Below are 18813 nucleotides of genomic sequence, written 5' to 3'. Positions count from 1 at the left end.
TGGGAGTGCAGAATCCCATAGAAGTCTATGGGCTTTAATTTGAGGAGGAATTCCTTAAGTGGAAATTCTGCCGTGTGAATAGACCCTTAGGCTGGGTTCACACTGCAGAATTTCTGGGCAGAATTTCTGCCGGAGATTGAGCCAGCGGCGCTAGGACCGAGTAGACTGCATTGCTGCCCTCATAGACTGCAATGCATTTCTGTGTGGATCTTTTGGGAGATCTGCTCATAAATGCATTGCCATCTATGGAGATGGCAATGTAGTCCACACAGTCCTAATGCAGCCGTCTCGATCTCCGGCAGAAATTCTGCCCAGAGAGTGCGCAGTGTGAACCTAGCCTTAAGATATCCTTATTTAGCATTTATTCAGATATAGTGTTGTCATTTTATATCTGCTTTCTAATGATTAAACAATTTTCTACTACTTCGTATATATCGTAGTTCAGTTGATATTCTTAATTCAGGTCAACAACTCATGCCTTAAAGGGATACTCCGGTGGAAAACAAATATTTTTAAATCAACTGGTGGCAGAAAGTTAATCAGATTTGTAAATTACTTCTATTTAAAAATCATAATCCTTCCAGGAAGTTGTATCTCTTTCTAGAATTCTTTTCAGTCTGACCACAGTGCTTTCTGCTTACACCTCTGTCCATTTTAGGAAATGTTCAAGCAAATTCCAATACAAAACCTATCCTGCTCTGGACAGTTCCTGTTTCAGACAGAGGTGTCAGCAGAGAGCACCGTGCTCAGACAGAAAAGAACTCCAGAAGGAAATACAACTTCCTCTGTAGTATACAGCAGCTGATAAGTACTGGAAGGATTAAGATTTTTAAATAGAAGTAATTTACAAATCTGTTTAACTTTGTGGCACCAGTTTATTTGAAAAAAAAAAAAATCCATTGGAGTACCCCTTTAAAGGGGTATTCCGCCCCTAGACATTTTATCCCCTATCCAAAGGATAGGGAATAAGATGTCAGATCGCCGTGGTCCCGCTGCTGGGGACCCCCGGGATCCCCGCTGCTGCACCGCGCTATCATTACAGCACAGAGCGAGTTCGCTCTGCGCGTAATGACGGGCGATACGGGGGACGGAGCAGCGTGATGTGATGGCTCCGCCCCTCGTGACATCACGGCCCGTCCCCTTAATGCAAGTCTATGGGAGGGGGCGTGACGACCGCCACGCCCCCTCCCATAGACTTGTTTTGAAAGGGGCGGGCCGTGACATCACGAGGGGCGGAGCCGTGACGTAACGATGCTCTGGCCCCTGTACCGCCCATCATTACGTGCAGAGCGAACTCGCTCTGTGCTGTAATGATAGCGTGGTGCCGCAGCGGGGATCCCGGGGGTCCCCAGCAGCGGCACCGCGGCGATCTGACATCTTATTCCCTATCCTTTGGATAGGGGATAAGATGCCAGGGGCGGAATACCCCTTTAAAGGAGTACTGCAGCCATAGAAAACTAAGTGTCTGATCGCAGGGGGTCAGAATGCTGGTTCCCCCCCCCTTCCTCGAGACCTCTTGTACGGGGGATAAATTGTCTATGGCTGCAGTACTCCTTTAAGACTTACCCGTCAAGAAATTACACGAAAGTCGAGTTGGAGTGCAAATTGTCACAAGGAGGAAGAATTAGTATTTAGGCCACTTTCACACTTGCAGACTTGAGTCGGAAGTTAAACTCAAGTTAAGGAAAAGAAGACTTGTGGTCCCTGGAAACTAAACATGGAGAGTTTCACCTGGAACAATTTGCCCCCTAAATTTGTTGTATGGGCCACTCATATACTTCAAGTTGATCATAAAGTTGGCCCCTTAAACATCTCTTCTCAAGACTAAAAAATTTAGATTCCTTTGATCTTTCCTCATAGCGAAGCTGTTCCATGCCCCTTATTAGTTTAGTTGTGCATCTCTGCACCCTTTCCAGCTATATAACATCCCTTTTATGAACTGGTGCCAAAAACTGAACAGCATATTCCAGGTGAGGCTGTACCAATGGTTTGTAAAGGGGGAGTATTATGTCCCTGTCCCTTGAGTCCATGCCTCTTAATACATGACAATATCCTGCTGGCCTCATAAGCAGCTGCCTGACATTGCTTTCTGTAGTCTGTGATCCACAAGTACACCCAGATCCTTCTCTACCAGTGACTCTTCCAGTTGCCACCTCCAAGACATATGATGCATGCAGTTTTTTTTATACCCAGATGCATAACTTTACATTTGTCCACATTGAGCCTCATTTGCCAAGTGGATGCCCAGACACAGTCTATTCAAGTCATCTTGTAGCCTGTGCTAGTCTTCTATAGATTACACCATGCCACAAAGCCCTGTGTCATCTGCATCATCTGTTAATCCTATACTCTATATCATTAATATAGACATTAATGTTCATTCTTTCAGTGGAATCCTCTCAGAAATGCATTGGTATCTATGGAGACAGTGCTAGGACTGCTCATAAATGCACTGATTTGTTGGCACCTGCCATAAATGTCCCAGCTCAGCACCACCAGTTTGAATCTTTAGTAGCTAACAAAAGTAACTTTTATAACTATACAAACAGCGCTCAGCAAAACTAAAAAAGGTATGGTTAATTTTATTCCCCTAGCACCTATCTGCCAAGTTCTGCAGCTCCATACCTGTTACGGAGCTGACAGATTATCTTTAATGGAAAAAATGTAATTCTTAATTGTGATATACTAGGTTATTTAATACCTTATAATAAATCTAATCGTTTTTAAGATCTCTGCCTAATTCTCTCAAAATCATCTATGCAAACAAAGATAAAAGTTTGTAAACAGTCCTAATAGCACTTCCCTAATGTTACAAAGTGGGACCATTACAATAACTGCAAAGTTCCAGTCCTCTTCTGGCATTCAAATGAACAGAAAAACTGTGTGCAGGAGCTTCATGGCATGAGTTTTTATGGCCTTACATCTCCGTGCACAATGCAAAGTGTCAGATGGAGCCACTACTAAACTCTCGAGCAATAGAATGTTCTGTGGACTGAACAATCACGCTTCATATACTCCACTCCTCTGTGCTCTCTCCTGTCTGATAGCACTCCTCTGTGCTCTCTCCTGTCTGATAGCACTCCTCTGTGCTCTCTCCTGTCTGATAGCACTCCTCTGTGCTCTCTCCTGTCTGATAGCACTCCTCTGTGCTCTCTCCTGTCTGATAGCACTCCTCTGTGCTCTCTCCTGTCTGATAGCACTCCTCTGTGCTCTCTCCTGTCTGATAGCACTCCTCTGTGCTCTCTCCTGACAGTGCCCACTTAAAACAAATTGTATGCTTTCATATTTGTGGGAACAGTGTGGGTTCGGTCCTTTCCTATTCTGGCATTACTGTGACCCAGTGCACAACGCAATGTTCACAAAGCTAGGGGTGGGCGAGTTTGGTGTGGAAAAACTTGACAGGTCTGCACAGAGCCCTGTCCTCAACTACACTAAACACCTTTATAATAAACTAAATAATCACAAATGCACTTCTGGATGAATGGACAAAAATTCCCACAGCACAAACCAACATCTTGTAGAAAATCTTCCCAGAAGAGATGAAGCTGTTATGACTTCAATGGAGGAATAAACTTTATACTAATTCCTGTGGATTTAGAATAGCCGGTCCTTAAAAAAGTCTTGTGGGTGTACTGTGTCGGTGTGCCTGTGCTTTTGTCCCTGAAGTGTATGTTCAGTCTGTGTAATGTATCACCCTTATTGTGGCGATAGCAGTCATATGAGTCGTCGTACCTTTCTTCAAAAGCTTTGACACATTCCTCTAAAGGATGCAAAAAGTTAACTTCTTGCTTTTTTTTAAACCATTCACAAGTCACAGTTCTGAACATTTAAGTGCATGGTTTATGCAAAATAATGTTAACAGCATGAAGTCAGTGATGCATATGAATATTTGTAATCATGGGGAAAGCTGGAATAGAGATGGTTAGCATTAAGAGATTCACAGGTGTGAATGGAGGAAAGGAAGCAGCCTGGTAAAAGTAAAAAGGTTTCATTAGGATGATTTCATTTCATCCCCATCACATAGAGGTCCTCGCACACAGGATTAGGATGGCTTCAGACCAGAATTATACAGCCACGTATCCATATTACAGCTGTATGTCGTGGCCTGACCGGGGGTCTTATCACTCAAATTGACAGCATGATCACCAGAACCTAAGATGTCTGATCGCGGGTTGCCCGCTGCTGAGCTCCCCCCCCACGATCTCCCTGCTGCACCCGCATTCTATGCGGGGACTGGGTCTCAAGTTTCGGAAACCTCCAGGTTTCTGGGACTGGGGACGTGACGTCACGCCACGCCACCTCCATTCATGTCTATCGGAGGGGGCGTGACGGCCATCATGCCCCCTCCCGTAGACATGAATGGAGGGGGCGTGGCGTGACATCACATCCCCAGTCCCAGAAACCTGGAGGTTTTCGAAACTGAAGATTCAGCACCCGCATAGAATGCGGGTGCTACAGGGAGATCGCGGAGGGTCTCAGCAGCGGGCAACCCGCGATCAGACATCTTATCCCCTATCCTTTGGACAGGGGATAAAATATTTTTGCCCGGAATACCCCTTTAAGGCTAGTTTCACAGTGAACTGCAGCCCTGGGCTAAAGCCATATATTTAAAGTCAAGGATGAGATTTGATCTTGTTCTGCATGATCAGGAAAGTCTACATTGGAAAGGATTCAACCAATGATTTTAAGAACAATATTTCCCATGATTTGCACCACATCATGCCCGTGAAAAACAGTGTGGTCTTGGTAGAGGGGAGTGTTTTTACCCTCGCTTATAGCTAGCTTTCGCTTGGGGTCATAGGAGTGAGACCTTGTGTGATCAAAACTTCTGACAAAACTTTTACAGTAACCCTTTAAACTGTCTAGCCTATGTTTACACTGTAAATATGGGCCAACATGTACAACTGGTGTTGTGCAAGCTTTGCAAAGAAAATCTAAACTGATGCATAGCACAAAAACTAAATAAAAAAATATAATAAAAAAACATGCTATGCATTACCTGAGGAGATACACTTACAGGCATTACCTGAGCCGGTACTTACTGTCAGGCAGTAAAAGGCTCAGTCCAAATTTTTTTAATCGGTGGAAGGGGCCTGACGAAGCACCACAAGGTGCAATATGGCTGTGGCCAGACGCCCGATTCCCCCCGTTCCACCTTCCGCCTCCCCATTCCTATATTGTTTGATCGCGATCTGACAAAGCCTCACAGTCTCCGATTACCTGGGTAAGTTGATCCGTCTTTTCTTCACCTTTGATTCTATTGCCATGTGTACGTTTCAACGTGTAGCACCACCCACGGAAAACTCTATAGAGAGATGTATCATTGCATTTAGACCATTTTTCAAGTCTACAAATTTTGCGCAATTGCGCTTTTTTTGCATAGAGCTGCGCTTTTTTTGGTGGACAGTTTTCTAAAGTTGTCAGCAGTTTGGTCTACTGTACACCACCTAAACCAGTGGACTGGTATGTATCAATTGCGCAAAAAAAGTAGATTTTATTTTGCGCAATTGCGCTTTTTTTGCAAGATAAGTAGTCTAACCTAAGAGTGCTAGCAAGGACTCTTAGAAAATGGTAGACGGTGGAAGATGCAGGTGGAGGATGCAGGAGCCGTCTCTCAGCACTGCAGAACTACAACTACTCCCATCATGGGACAGAATCTGTCCCATAATGGGAGTATTTGTAGTACCGCAGCGCTGAGAGATGCACATCCCCCGTCTGCGGGACTCTATTGTGACTGTTAGGACTACTACTCCCATCATGGACAGACTATGTCCATGATGGGAGTTGTAGTCCTGGGGCTGAAGGACAGATCGCAGCAGGTCATTCTCCAGAGACCCACTGCAATCTGCATTTATTAACTTAAAAAGCCGGCGGTACATGCGGCTTCACTGCGCTGCCTCCGGCTCCCGTATGCAGATGTCACGATTCATAATCCCCGCCGCCGGGAGACAGGAGCTCTGATTGGTGGAAAGCTATTCACCACTATACACCAATCAGAGCTCCTGTCTTCTGGCGGGGATTATGAATTGTGACAGGTCTATACAGGGGAGAGAGTGGAGTCGCTTCTACAGTATATAATTGTTATGTGCACTGTACCCCCCCCCCTCCCAGACTAATACTGACCCCTTCTATAGTGAGCGCTGGGACCACTGTGTGATTGACAGGTCCCCAGCGTAAGTGTCCGGCCCCACTGACCTTTACATGTTGTAAATCTTCATGATACACACTGCCCGTCCTCCTCTTCATTCTTCTGATACCGGAGACGAGCGGCTTCTGTATCATAGTCTATAGACAGAGCGTTCACACTGCACAGGGCTGGGGCCAGACAACGGCAGGGGGCGCTCTGACTATAGTGAAAGCAGAAGCAGCGCTTCTCCGGTATCAGAAGAAAGAAGAGGAGGACGGGCAGTGTGTATCACAAAGATTTATAACATATAAAGGTCAGTGGGGCCGGACACTTGCGCTGGGGACCTGTGTGTCAATCTCACAGTGGTCCCAGCGCTCACTTTACTGGGGGTCACTATTAGTCTGTGGTGGGGAAATACACATAATTATATACTGTAGAAGCGGCTCCACTCGCTCCCCTGTATAGACCTGTCACAATTCATGATCCCTGCCAGGAGACAGGAGCTCTGATTGGTGTATAGGGGTGAATAGCTTTCCACCAATCAGAGCTCCGGTCTCCCGGGGGCGGGGATTATGAATCGTGACATCTGTATACAGGAGGCGGCGGGGAGTACAGTGTTGCCGCCGGCTTGTTAAGTTAATAAATGCAGATCGCAGCGGGTCTCTGGAGAATGACCTGCTGCGATCTGTCCTTCAGCCCAAGGACTACAACTCCCATCATGGACAGAGTCTGTCCATGATGGGAGTAGTAGTCCTAACAGTCACAATACAGTTTCGCAGCTGGGGGATGTGCAAGAGCAATCCCTCAGCACTGCGGTACTACAACTACTCCCATCATGGGACACAAAATTTCCCATGATGGGAGTGTTAGTCCAATGGCATACTGACGGATCTCAGGGGTCTCACTCTTGAGACCCCTTGCAACTTCTCCGTCCCTGCCCCCTAGTGATGACATCATTAGGGGGCGGAGCTTCACAGTTCAGGCCTGAAGCCAGGGTGGTAAGTATGGCTCTGTTCTCATTATGCCTTTTGCATAATGGGAACAGAGCCTTTTTGGCAGTGTGTTCCCAAACAGGGAGACTCCAGCTGTTGTTTACCTACAGCCCCCATGATGGGAGTTGTAGTTTAGCAACAATTGGAGGCTCCCTCTTTAGGAACACACTGCATTATGTGCGCTCTACCCAAGGGGAGAGCGCCAAAAATGTACTAACCCATTTTTTGTGTTTTTATTTTCTTGTCATTTCAGATAAGTGAATGCAGAGGACTACCTGAGATTCGGTGGACTGTGACGATGACCAGCATTTTTTAATGTCAATAAAAGGGTTAATGAGGGCTGTGGGGGGAGTGTTTTTTAAATAAATTTTTTATTTCATGTGTTGTGTTTTTTATAATTGAAAATTCACGCTTAGTAGTGGAAGCCATCTTGTAGACGGAATCTATTACTAAGCTGGGCTAGGCGTTAGCCCCAAAAACAGCTAGCTCTAACCCCCAATTATTACCCCGGTACTCACCGCCACAGGGGTGCCGGGAAGAGCCGGCACCAACAGGCCCGGAGCATCAAAAATAGCGCTCCTTGGCCTAGGCGGTAACAGGCTGGGGTTATTTAGGCTGGGGAGGGCCAGTAACAATGGTCCTCGCCCATCCTGGTAATGTCAGGCTGTTGCTGATTGGTTGGTGTCTGACTGACACTGAAAATATGAGGAACCCTATGTGTTGTTGTTTTTTTTGTAATAAAAAAAAAAAGTGTGTGGTTCCCCATATTTTCAGTGTCAGTCAGATACCAACCAATCAGTAACAGCCTGACGTTACCAGGGAGGGCGACGACCATTGTTACTGGCTCTCCCCAACCTAAATAACCCCAGCCTGTTACCGCCTAGGCCCAGGAGCGCTATTTTTGACACTCCAGGCCTGTTGGTACTGGCTCTTCCCGGCAACCCTGTGGCGGTGGGTAACGGGGTAATAATTGGGGGTTAGCGCTAGCCGTTTTTGTGGCTAACGCTAAGCCTGGCTTAGTAATAGATTCCGTCTACAAGACAGCTTCCACTACTAAGCCTGAAAAATTCAATAAAAAAAAAAACACGACACATTGAAAAAAATGTATTTAAAAAATAAAAAAATAAACACTCCCCACACAGCCCTCATTAAACCTTTTATTGACCTTAAAAAAAAGCTGCTCATCATCGCAATACACTGAATCTGACGTAGTCCTCCCCATTCACGTATCTGAAATGAGAAAAAAAAAAGGTAAGGACATCATTTGCGATCTCACCTGGGGAGTGCACCCATACTGCAGTGTGTAACAGGGAGCCTCCAATTGTTCTTGTCTGCCTACTGTATCCTGTATATACAGTCATCTATAGATGGCTGTATATACAGGAGAGTGCACAAAGATTTAACTCAGAACTGCAGTGTGGGTTAACTCTTTCCTTGCTGGGCTCCTGTATAGTATACATGGATACACTATGCCCCCTGTATACTATACAGCGGGCGGAGGTAAGTAGTGATGCTCTGCACCCTGTATATGCTATACATCACTCCTTACCTCCTTACACTCAGTGGGGCGGGCGCTCTGCATCCGACCCATGGAGTAGTACCTGCAGTAAAAAAAATGCACAAAGGGTACAAAAATGTTTGTTTCCGCACACCAGCAAAAATGCAAGAAAAAACACATGGGGGGAGATTAATCAAAACCTATGTAGAGGAAGAGCTCCTTTCATTTTTTTTAAAGAAGCAATCTGATTGGTTGCCATGGGCAACTGCACTATTCCTCTGTACAGGTTTTGATAAATCTCCCCCAAGAAAAATTACCAAAATGCAGGAAAAGCTGGGACCATTTTTCAGGTGTTTTTGCTGGTGGACAAAAAAAACCCTCAGTGGAATCCTGAAAAACAATAGAACAAAAGCCCAGCGTCCAGGATACACCACTTTTCCTGTGAGGTGTAGAACAGGTCTACAAATACAACTTTGTGGAGATTTAGACCATTGCACGAAATTTATCATGGGGCTTGCACAAGTTTGATAAATTTGGAGAAATTGCTCCAAATTTAGACCAACCAAAATGATCTACAAAAAAACGGTCTACCAACAACAACATTGATACATCTCCCCCTATGTCTGTTAACACTGATTCCACCATTAAACATACCTATTGCTTGGTTTAAAGGGACAGTGCCAGATTCTGTTTTTTTTTTTTGTGGTTACACTTTTTTTAATCTTTGTTTTCTAGCACAAATCAAACCAATCCTTACAACCCAACATATACCAAAGAAAAAAAAGAAGAAAAAAAAAAAAAGATAAGCGATTTTAGGAATGTTTACATTTCCTAAGGTTTCCAATTAACCTATTAAGGACTAAGGGTGTACAGGTACACCCTTGAGTCCTGGTGCTTAAGGACCTGTATGCCCTGGTCCTTTACCGGGGTTTCATACATCCTCACGATGGGTCCCAGTTGCTATCAGCAGCAGGGACCCATGGTTAAATGCTAGACACCATCAATTGGGCTGATGCCCGCTGTGAGGTGCAGAACTGCGCCCCATGCATTTTTATGTCTGCCCCTCCCCTCGCTGTATGTTCAGAAATCTCCGGACAGCTGAGAGGAGAGGCTGACGTAAAAATGCACGGGGCACAGTTCTGCACCTCACACCGGGCAACAGCCCAATTGATGGTGTCCGGCATTAACCTTGGGTCCCTGCTGGGGAAGACAGAGATGGCCAGGACACAGTTCTGCACCTCCCTCACCCCATACACAGTTCCTTCCTCGTCCCTCTCTTAGGAGAAGGATGTAGATTCTCACAGCCCTGCTTCTGGATGCAGATTTTGATAAAGTGAAAGTCTACGTCCAGGGGTCTGTGGGAGCGAGGCTGTGAGAATCCCTCTCCTCCTGAGGGAGGTGCATGAAAATTTATGTCCAGGAGCGGGGCTGTGAGAATCCCTCTCCTGCCAAGGGAGGTGCACAGCCCCCCTGGATATGGATTTGAACAATGGCTCAGTGGCACAACCACAAGTAGAGATTTTTACACCTGTCAAAATCTCCGTCTAGGAGCAGGGCTGTGTAAATCTACGTCCCTCCTCTCCTCCTGAGGGAGGGGTGAGGAGGGAGCTGTGTACGGGGTGAGGGAGGTGCAGAACTGCGTCCTGCCAGCTCCGCCTTCCCCCTCCCATCGCTGTATGTTCGGAAATTTTCTGACAGCTGAGGGGAGGGGCAGGCGTAAAAATGCATGGGGCGCAGTTCTGCACCTCGCACCAGCATTAGCCCTTTAGATGCCGCAATCAAAGTTGATCATGGGGTCTGGAGCTGGTTAGAGCAGCAGAGATAACACTGATCATTGCTGAGCCAAAGCTCATAAAATTCATAAAAGTGAATCAGCCCCTTTTCCCATTATTTAATTACAATAATGTAATAAAAAATAAACATAATCATATGTGGTACGCCACGTGTGTAAATGTCCGAACTATCAAAATATAAAATGAGTTAAAGGGGTTATCCACCATATGGCGATTTTAGTACGTACCTGCCAGACAATAATGGACATGGTTAGGAAGGATCCACGCTTGTCTTTGGGCTAAATGGCTATGTTGTGAGATTACAAGAAAATATCCAGTTCACAAAAAGATAGCCACAGCTTTATGGTAGAGTTTTCTCTTTTAATACAAATCCCATAATTCCACTTATCTCCCTCCCACACATCAGCCCCCCCACCCATTAAACCACAAACCAGCTGAATTCCATGCAAAAGCCAAGTGCTTTCTAATCAGGGAGCCTCCAGCTGTTGCAAATTCCCTGTGATCACTCCACCCATAGAAGCGGAACAGGCTCCCTGTCATCACCTGACTAGTGAGGAGGCATCTTGGCCGCACTGCATCTTGGGAATACCTGAGACAGGAGTAATTTCGTATGCTGTTAAAAATGACCATCCAGAGCAAAGATCATACAAGAATGCGAGACCAACCATCAGAGAAAGGTAAAGACACTATATTATGAACTACACTAACTGTACAGCCCCTGTAGCATAGTCAAATAAAAAAAAATTATGGAATACCCCTTTAAACCGCACGGACGATGGCATACAAGTAAAAAATACCAAAGTCCAAAATTGTGCATTTTTAGTCACTTCATATGCCATAATTTTTTTTTATAAAAAAAAAAAACTATCAAAAAGTCTCATCAAAACCAAAATGGTACTGATAAAAACTACAGCTCACGGCACAAAAAAGGAGCCTTCATATAGCACCATATGTGGAAAACATAAAAACTCTGGCCCCACAGTCGTGACCCTTCAGACACGGAGCAAACATCGCCCTGTGCAGCTGCCACAGGTGGGTGTCTGCAAGAGAGAGTGTGTGGGTCCCCAGCAGCGGGACCCCAGCGATCAGACATCTTAGGGCCGGAGTACCCCTTTAAGTATTGCCCACCAGAAGCCCTCATTGGTCGCCACCGAGTGACCAATGAAGGCTTCTGGCAGGGGATATGAATTCACAGAACTGTAACTTCATATTCCCCGCCAGAAGCCCTAATTGGTCAATCGGTGGCGACCAATTAGGACTTTGAGTGGAGAATATGAACTTACAGAGCAGTATTTTCTGGTCTGCATTATCTCGGCAGCTACTTTTATTCACATCATCCCCTGCTCCCTCCAGCCGCCCGCCCGTACAGAGCCGCAGTCATCTGGGCTGTGAGACCCTCAGTCCCGCTTGCCTCTGCATTGTTCCCCGCTACCTTCAGCTGCATGTACAGACAAGACTACAGCTCCTAGCATGTCCTCACTGTCCTATTCTGCACATTCACAGCTGGGGAGCTGAGTGGAATGCCGCCTGCTTCCCTGGCTTCTAATTTGGGATGGTAGCGGGTCTCAGAATTGAGACCCGGTGCGATCGGTCCCTCAGCCCCTGTACTACTACTATTACTACCACCACCACTACTACCATCATTTGATTTAACCCCTTAACGACCAAGGACGTATATTTACGTCCTTGGCCAGCTCCCGCGATATAACGCGGGGTCACGCAGTGACCCCGCATCATATCGGGTCGGTCCCGGCATGTTTCTGATGCCGGGACCCGGGGCTAAGAGCACGCAGCAGCGATCGCAGTGCCACGCGCTATTAACCCTTTAGACGCTGCGTTCAAAGTTGACGCCGCGTCTAAACCGAAAGTGAAAGCTGCCCGGCTGCTCAGCGGGGCTGATCGGGACTACCGCAGTGAAAAGGTCCTCTTACCGAGCGGAGGTCCTCTTACCTGCCTCCGGCGTGTCCCCTCGGCGATTGATTGCTCAAAGCCTGAGATGCAGGCTTGAGCATTCGACCGCCGATAACGCTGATCATTGCAAAGCTATGGCTTTGCAGTGAACAGTGCTGGCAATCAGTGTATGCAGTGTTATAGGTCCCTATGGGAGCTATAACACTGCAAAAAAAAAGTGCAAAAAAAAAGTGATTTAACACTTTCCTTAATAAAAGTTCAAATCACCCCCCTTTTCCCATAAAAAAAAAACACCATGTAAATAAAAATAAATATAAACATATGTGGTATCGCTGCGTACGTAAATGTCCGAACTATGAAAATATATAATTAATTAAACCGCACGGTCAATGGCGTATGCGCAAAAAAATTCCAAATTACAAAATAACATTTTTTTTTTTTTTTTTTATGGTAACCTACGAAATACTATAAAAAAAAATTAAAAAAGCTATGTCCATCCCTATTGCAGAATTCCCCAAAAACATAAAGATGCCCACAAAAACGATAATGTTAAAAACCCACATGGCATTTTTTGTGGCGTTTTTTCACTCCAATACAGACTTCTATGGAAGAGAAACGTGAAGATTTCAGTGAAAAAACACCATAGTCTCAACATGCTGTCTTTTTTGAAAAACTGCGACTGATCCAAAGGATGGGGGATAAGTTATAGATTGTGGGGGGGTCCGACCGCTGGGACCCCCCCCCCCTTCACCCCGATCTCCTGAACGGGGCCCTGGCAGTCTACTGAAAGGGGGCGTGTCGACGCCCGCACAGAGCGGCTTACACGCCCCCTTAAAAGGGGTATGCCGGGCAAAAACATCTTATCCCCTATCCAAAGGATAGGGGATCAGATGTCTGATCGCGGGGGGCCGGCCGCTGGGACCCCCGCGATCTCCCTGCAGCATCCCGCATTCTATGCGTAGCTGCGTCTTCAGTTTCGGAAACCGTTGGGCTTTCTGAGACAGGGACGTGACGTCACGCCATGCCCCCTCCATTCATTTCTATGGGAGGGGGCGTAACGGCTGCAACGCCCCCTCCCATAGACATGAATGGAGGTGGGAGTAGTGTCACGTCCCTGTCTCGGAGATTGGGGGGGGGGGGGATAAGATGTCCTTGCCCGAACACCCCTTTAATGTATCCCATATAGATACATGGAAGGGGCGTGTCGGCCGTGGCTTCCTGTGGGGGTCCAAATGGCTGCTTCCGGCAGACTACCAGGGCCCCGTTTAGGAGATCGTGGGGGCTCCCAGCGGTCGGACCCCCCCCACAATCTAGCACTTATCCCTTATCCTTTGGATAGGGGATAAGTTATATTTCACCGCACTACTCCTTTAAAAAACAATGGCAAAAAAAAAAAAAAACACAGTGAAAACCTAGCCTCAGAATGCGTGTATTTTTCATTCTTTTTATTTGAAGGGGTACTCAGGTAAAAAAAAAAATATATTTAAAAAAAAAATCTGGTACCAAAATTTAAGCAGATTTGTAAATTACTTCTATTTAAAAATCTCAATCCTTCTAGTACTTATCAGCTGCTGTATGCTCCAGAGGATGTTAAGCTGTTCTTTGCTGTTGTCTGACCACAGTGCTCTCTACTGACACCTCTGTCCATGTCAGGAACTGTCCAGAGCAGGAGAGCTTTGCTATAGGGATTTGCTTGTACTCCGGACAGTTCCTGGCATGGACAGAGGTGTCAGCAGAGAGCACTGTAGGCAGATTGAAAAGAACTACACAACTTCCTCTGTAGTATACAGCAGCAGATAAGTACTGGAAGGATTAAGATTTATTAATAGAAGTAATTTACAAATCTGTTTAACTTTCTGGAGCCAATTGATGTGAAAAAAAATTATAATTTTTTTCACCGGAGTACCCCTTTAACGGCACCCAAACCCTTTTTAAATACTTCCCTCCCTGAAAAAAAAAACCCCACAGTGGAATACTCATAGCAAATCCGCACAGGTAAATGCACCTTTACCAGACCTGGTGAAAAACAATGTATTCCCCATCCACAGGGTAAGGGATGAGTGTATGATCATTTGGGGTCCAAGCGCCTGAACCCCTGTGATGTCCTTAACAGGACCTCAGAGATTAAAGGGGTCCCAGTGGTCAGACCCCCATTCTCAGACACTTATCCCCTATCCTGTGGCTACAGAATAAGTTGTTTTTCCCTGGATAGGTCACATTGTAGTGTATTCTGTATTCTGGGAATAGGCAATAGGCATTGGTGTTTAAAGGGGTACTCCGTGGAAAACATTTTTTTTTTTTCAAATCAACTGGTGCCAGAAAGTTAAACAGATTTGTAAATTACTTCTATTGAAAAAATCTTAATCCTTCCAATACTTATCAGCTGCTTTATGCTCCACAGGAAGTTGTATAATGATTTTCTGTCTGACCACCGTCATCTCTGCTAACACCTCTGTTCATGTCAGGAACTGTCCAGAGTAGAAGCAAATCCCCATAGCAAACCTTTCCTGCTCTGGACAGTTCCTGAGACAGACAGAGGTGTCAGGAGAGAGCACTGTGGTAAGACAGAAAATAATTATACAACTTCCCGTGGAGCATAGAGCAGCTGATAAGTACTGGAAGGATTAAGATTTTTTAATAGACGTAATTTACAAATCTGTTTAACTTTGTGGAACCAATTGATCTGAAAAAAAATAATAATAATAATAATAATAACGTTTCCACTGGAGTACCCCTTTAATGGCAGACACTTGTCTGGTTCTAAGCACATGTCACGGGACACACTGATCTTGACATATGACGTACATGGGTCGTCCATCCCATCAGTTCAGCCCTATGGGACGGCTACCGACCCTAAAACCCTGTAAAGAGCACAGTGCACTACAGTGACCGCTGAATGATAAACTCATTTAAGGATCTATTCACAATGTTTCTTCGTGTATACATTTGGAATCTATATATTGTTTGTTAAAAAAAAAAAAAAAAAATAAATAAAATGAATGAAAAATAGTAACTCTTTTCTACTTTACGTACGTTCTGCATGGATTGTTTTTGTTTGTATTCTTAAAAACGCATCAAATTCATGTCAAAATACATAACGCAAACCAAAATGTGGAAAATGTATCAAAAAATACACCATGCATGGATTGCCCACACTCATTTCTCTTTGCCTCTAAGACAGTGGTCTCCAACCTGCGGACTTCCGGAAGGGGCAAAAATACAACTCCTAGCATGCCCGGACAGCCGTTGGCTGTCCGGGCATGCTGGGAGTTGTAGTTTTGCAACATTAGTGCTTAAAGCATATTCTCTATACCGAAACAGGGAGAGGTGGGAGTTGAGGTTTTGCAACATCTGGGAGGTCCACAGTTAAAAGACCACTGCTCTAATATAATCCATGGGAACATACCCTTAGAGTAAGTGGTCTTTTTTTTTTCCAGTGCAGCTGTCAGTTAACACCAAGCTCAGTCTGGGGCAGTGTTTCCCAACCAGTGTGCCTCCAGCTGTTGCAAAACTACAACTCCCAGCATGTTTGGACAGCCTTTGGCGCTCTGGTTGGGAAACACCGATCTGGGTTGGGGCTTCATATAGAAAAAATCCATTCTGCCGCTTCCAGATATGGCTTTATTGGGCCAAATGTCCATCACACCCATAATAGACCTCTCTGGTGATCCAGAATGGGGTCCGCTCAAGTGGTGAAGGGTCTGGTGCCCATAAAACAGGTGCACAATGTCTGACCACACAGGTCTAGTGCTGGGCACATCTGGATACATATGTATGCCTGACAAAGAGTTCTCAGCTTACAACTTTACTAAAAACAAATGAAAACCTATCAATACCAGAACCAGAGAAAACTTCAAGTGTGACATCACCCCAAGAGCTCATGACATCATCCCGAGCGCTCATGACATCACCAAGAGCTCATGACATCACCCCGAGAGCTCCTGACATCATGACATCACCCCGAGAGCTCATGACATCACCCCAAGAGCTCCTGACATCACCAAGAGCTCATGACATCACCCCGAGAGCTCCTGACATCACCAAGAGCTCATGACATCACCCCAAGAGCTCCTGACATCACCCCGAGAGCTCATGACATCACCCCAAGAGCTCATGACATCACCCCAAGAGCTCATGACATCACCCCAAGAGCTCCTGACATCACCAAGAGCTCATGACATCACCCCAAGAGCTCCTGACATCACCCCGAGAGCTCCTGACATCACCCCGAGAGCTCATGACATCACCCCGAGAGCTCATGACATCACCCCAAGAGCTCATGACATCACCCCAAGAGCTCCTGACATCACCAAGAGCTCATGACATCACCCCAAGAGCTCATGACATCACCCCAAGAGCTCATGACATCACCCCAAGAGCTCCTGACATCACCAAGAGCTCATGACATCACCCCAAGAGCTCATGACATCACCCCGAGAGCTCATGACCTCAGCGAGAAGTGTGGAGCACAGCTGAGTGGCAGGAGCACACCTGGGCACCCTCCTCAGATCCATCATGGCAGTGCGGGTGGCATGGGTGACACAATGCAAGTTGCAGGCACTTGGCCGCCCCAGCATGCACCTTACCTCGCTCGGGCTCCGCTTGCAGGCAGATGGGAATAGTCTTCTTCCAGCCAGGCATGTTCCCAGAGGTGCGCTCCGCTCTCCGTCACGGGCTGCACTACCTTTGGCACATAGCACCTCTCCGTACTGCTCTGCTGGTGCCGTAGCCTGGTGTGACCGGTACTTGTGCCGCCTGCTGTGCTCCTTGTCTCGGGGGAGAGGGCTCCGGCAGGAGGGGCTGCAGCAGCGCAGGAAGGCACAGTGTATGGAGTAGGAGGAACAAGTGCAGGGCGATAGAGGCAGTGTCAGGGGGCGGGGGATTCAACTTCACTCACCGGGAGGAGGCGGCACGGCTGGGATATCGAGGCCAAGTAGCAGCGCTGCTCTAACCACATTTCACTACAATCCCCGCTGACCCTCTGACATCTCCGAGCTCCCTCAGCGGGATGGCGCAAACTGTATCCCCGCTGTGAGGAGATCCTTAGGGCACAGTAGTGGGGATAACCAGGGGGGAGCGGGGGGGCTCCACACAGCCTCTCCATCCCGCTCACATTAGGTCCTAGTCAGGGGAGAACGGGGAAGCCCATCACATACCTTCTCCATCCCCGCTGTAATTAATTAATTAATAAAGAAATAAAACTTTTCTTAGCCCCTCTGTAATTACATATATTTATATATAAACTATATATATATATATATATATATATATATATATATATATATATATATAATTTCTATATATAGATAGTTATAATAAAAAAATATATGTATATATAAACATATATATATATATATATATTATGAATGTCCCAATACTAGTATCGGGGCCGATACCCAGCATTTGCATGCTATAGGGTCCCTGATAACATGTCCAAGACCTGCTGCAGTGCGGCACGGCTCCGCTGCCCCGTTTTCCCATCCGCATCATGGCATCCCATGGAGGAGCATGTGACACACGTAACTCCACCTTCTCCCCTGCGCCCAGCGTAACGCTACGGAGGAAGCAGAGTGACCTGTGCGTCACATGCTCCTCCATAGGACGCCATGATGCGGACGGGAGAATGGGGCAGCGGAGCGGCAACACCCGAGGGCAGCCGCAAGTAAGCGCTATCTACAAGGGGGGGCCCTGCTGTCTACAAGGGAGACAAGAGGGAGCAGTGTCTACAAGGGGGGGTGCTGTCTACAAGGGGGACAAGAGGGGGCGTTGTCTACAAGGGGGTGGGGGTCCCCAAACATACCCCGCGGCGCCAACATTGGGGCGGAATGGCGAGATTCAATTTGTTCAACAACTCCGGGGTATGATACCAACCCATATGCATTTTAAACTGGGTTTCCTTGTAAGCAATACAGATAGAGGCCTTGGAAGCCTGCTCCCATATGATCTGCCACTGAGGGAGAGTGATGGTAGTATCAAGATCCATCTCCCATCGGTGCATATAGCGATGAGACAGGGCAACCCCAGAAGGAGAGCTAAGAAGGAGACAGTAGATATCCGAGAGAAGTCCCTTAGTCTGAGTTCCACTACGGCACAACCGTTCAAAACTCTTAGGCAGGGACACCACCAGCGAACCCAGCTTAGAGGACATAAAATGGGAAAGCTGCAAATAGTGGAACCGCTCAGAAGAAGGGAGATCCCAACAAGAGACCAGATGCTCAAAAGATAGGAGAGTGCAGGAAAGAGGTTCAACAACATAAGCCCAACAAAAAAGACCCCTCGATCCCCATTCCCGTACCATACCGAAAGATAGACCTGAGTCTAGATGATAGAGAAAAGACTGTAAAGGGAGGAAGAGGAGAACAGCTTAAACTTCCTAGAACAATAACCCCTCACATATTGGTAGAAGGACATCGGACCCAGTAGAGGACCCAAAGAGAAAGAAGTAGGAACAACACTCCAAAGGAGCAAGTTCGAATGAATTGGAGCCAACCA

At 46.4% G+C, this 18813-nt stretch overlaps 1 protein-coding gene across 2 annotated transcripts in view; it reads right to left on the bottom strand.

The window, feature by feature from the left end:
• The window catches only part of GRIP1 (glutamate receptor interacting protein 1), a 598139-nt gene extending 581020 nt beyond the window's left edge, over nt 1-17119 (bottom strand). Inside the window, exon 1 of one of the 2 annotated variants that reach the window (XM_056574218.1) lies at nt 16908-17119. In XM_056574218.1, coding sequence (XP_056430193.1) covers nt 16908-16962 — 55 coding nt within the window. In that variant the 5' untranslated portion in view covers nt 16963-17119. The remainder of the gene's footprint in view (nt 1-16907) is intronic. The other variant, XM_056574202.1, reaches the window with a different exon arrangement.
• Nucleotides 17120-18813: the final 1694 nt, after the last annotated feature.

Source organism: Hyla sarda, chromosome 4 (genome assembly GCF_029499605.1).
Source record: "Hyla sarda isolate aHylSar1 chromosome 4, aHylSar1.hap1, whole genome shotgun sequence".
Classification (NCBI taxonomy): Eukaryota; Metazoa; Chordata; class Amphibia; order Anura; family Hylidae; genus Hyla; species Hyla sarda.
Note: the sequence above shows the minus strand (reverse complement) of the source record. Positions and strands in the feature narration are given on the sequence as shown.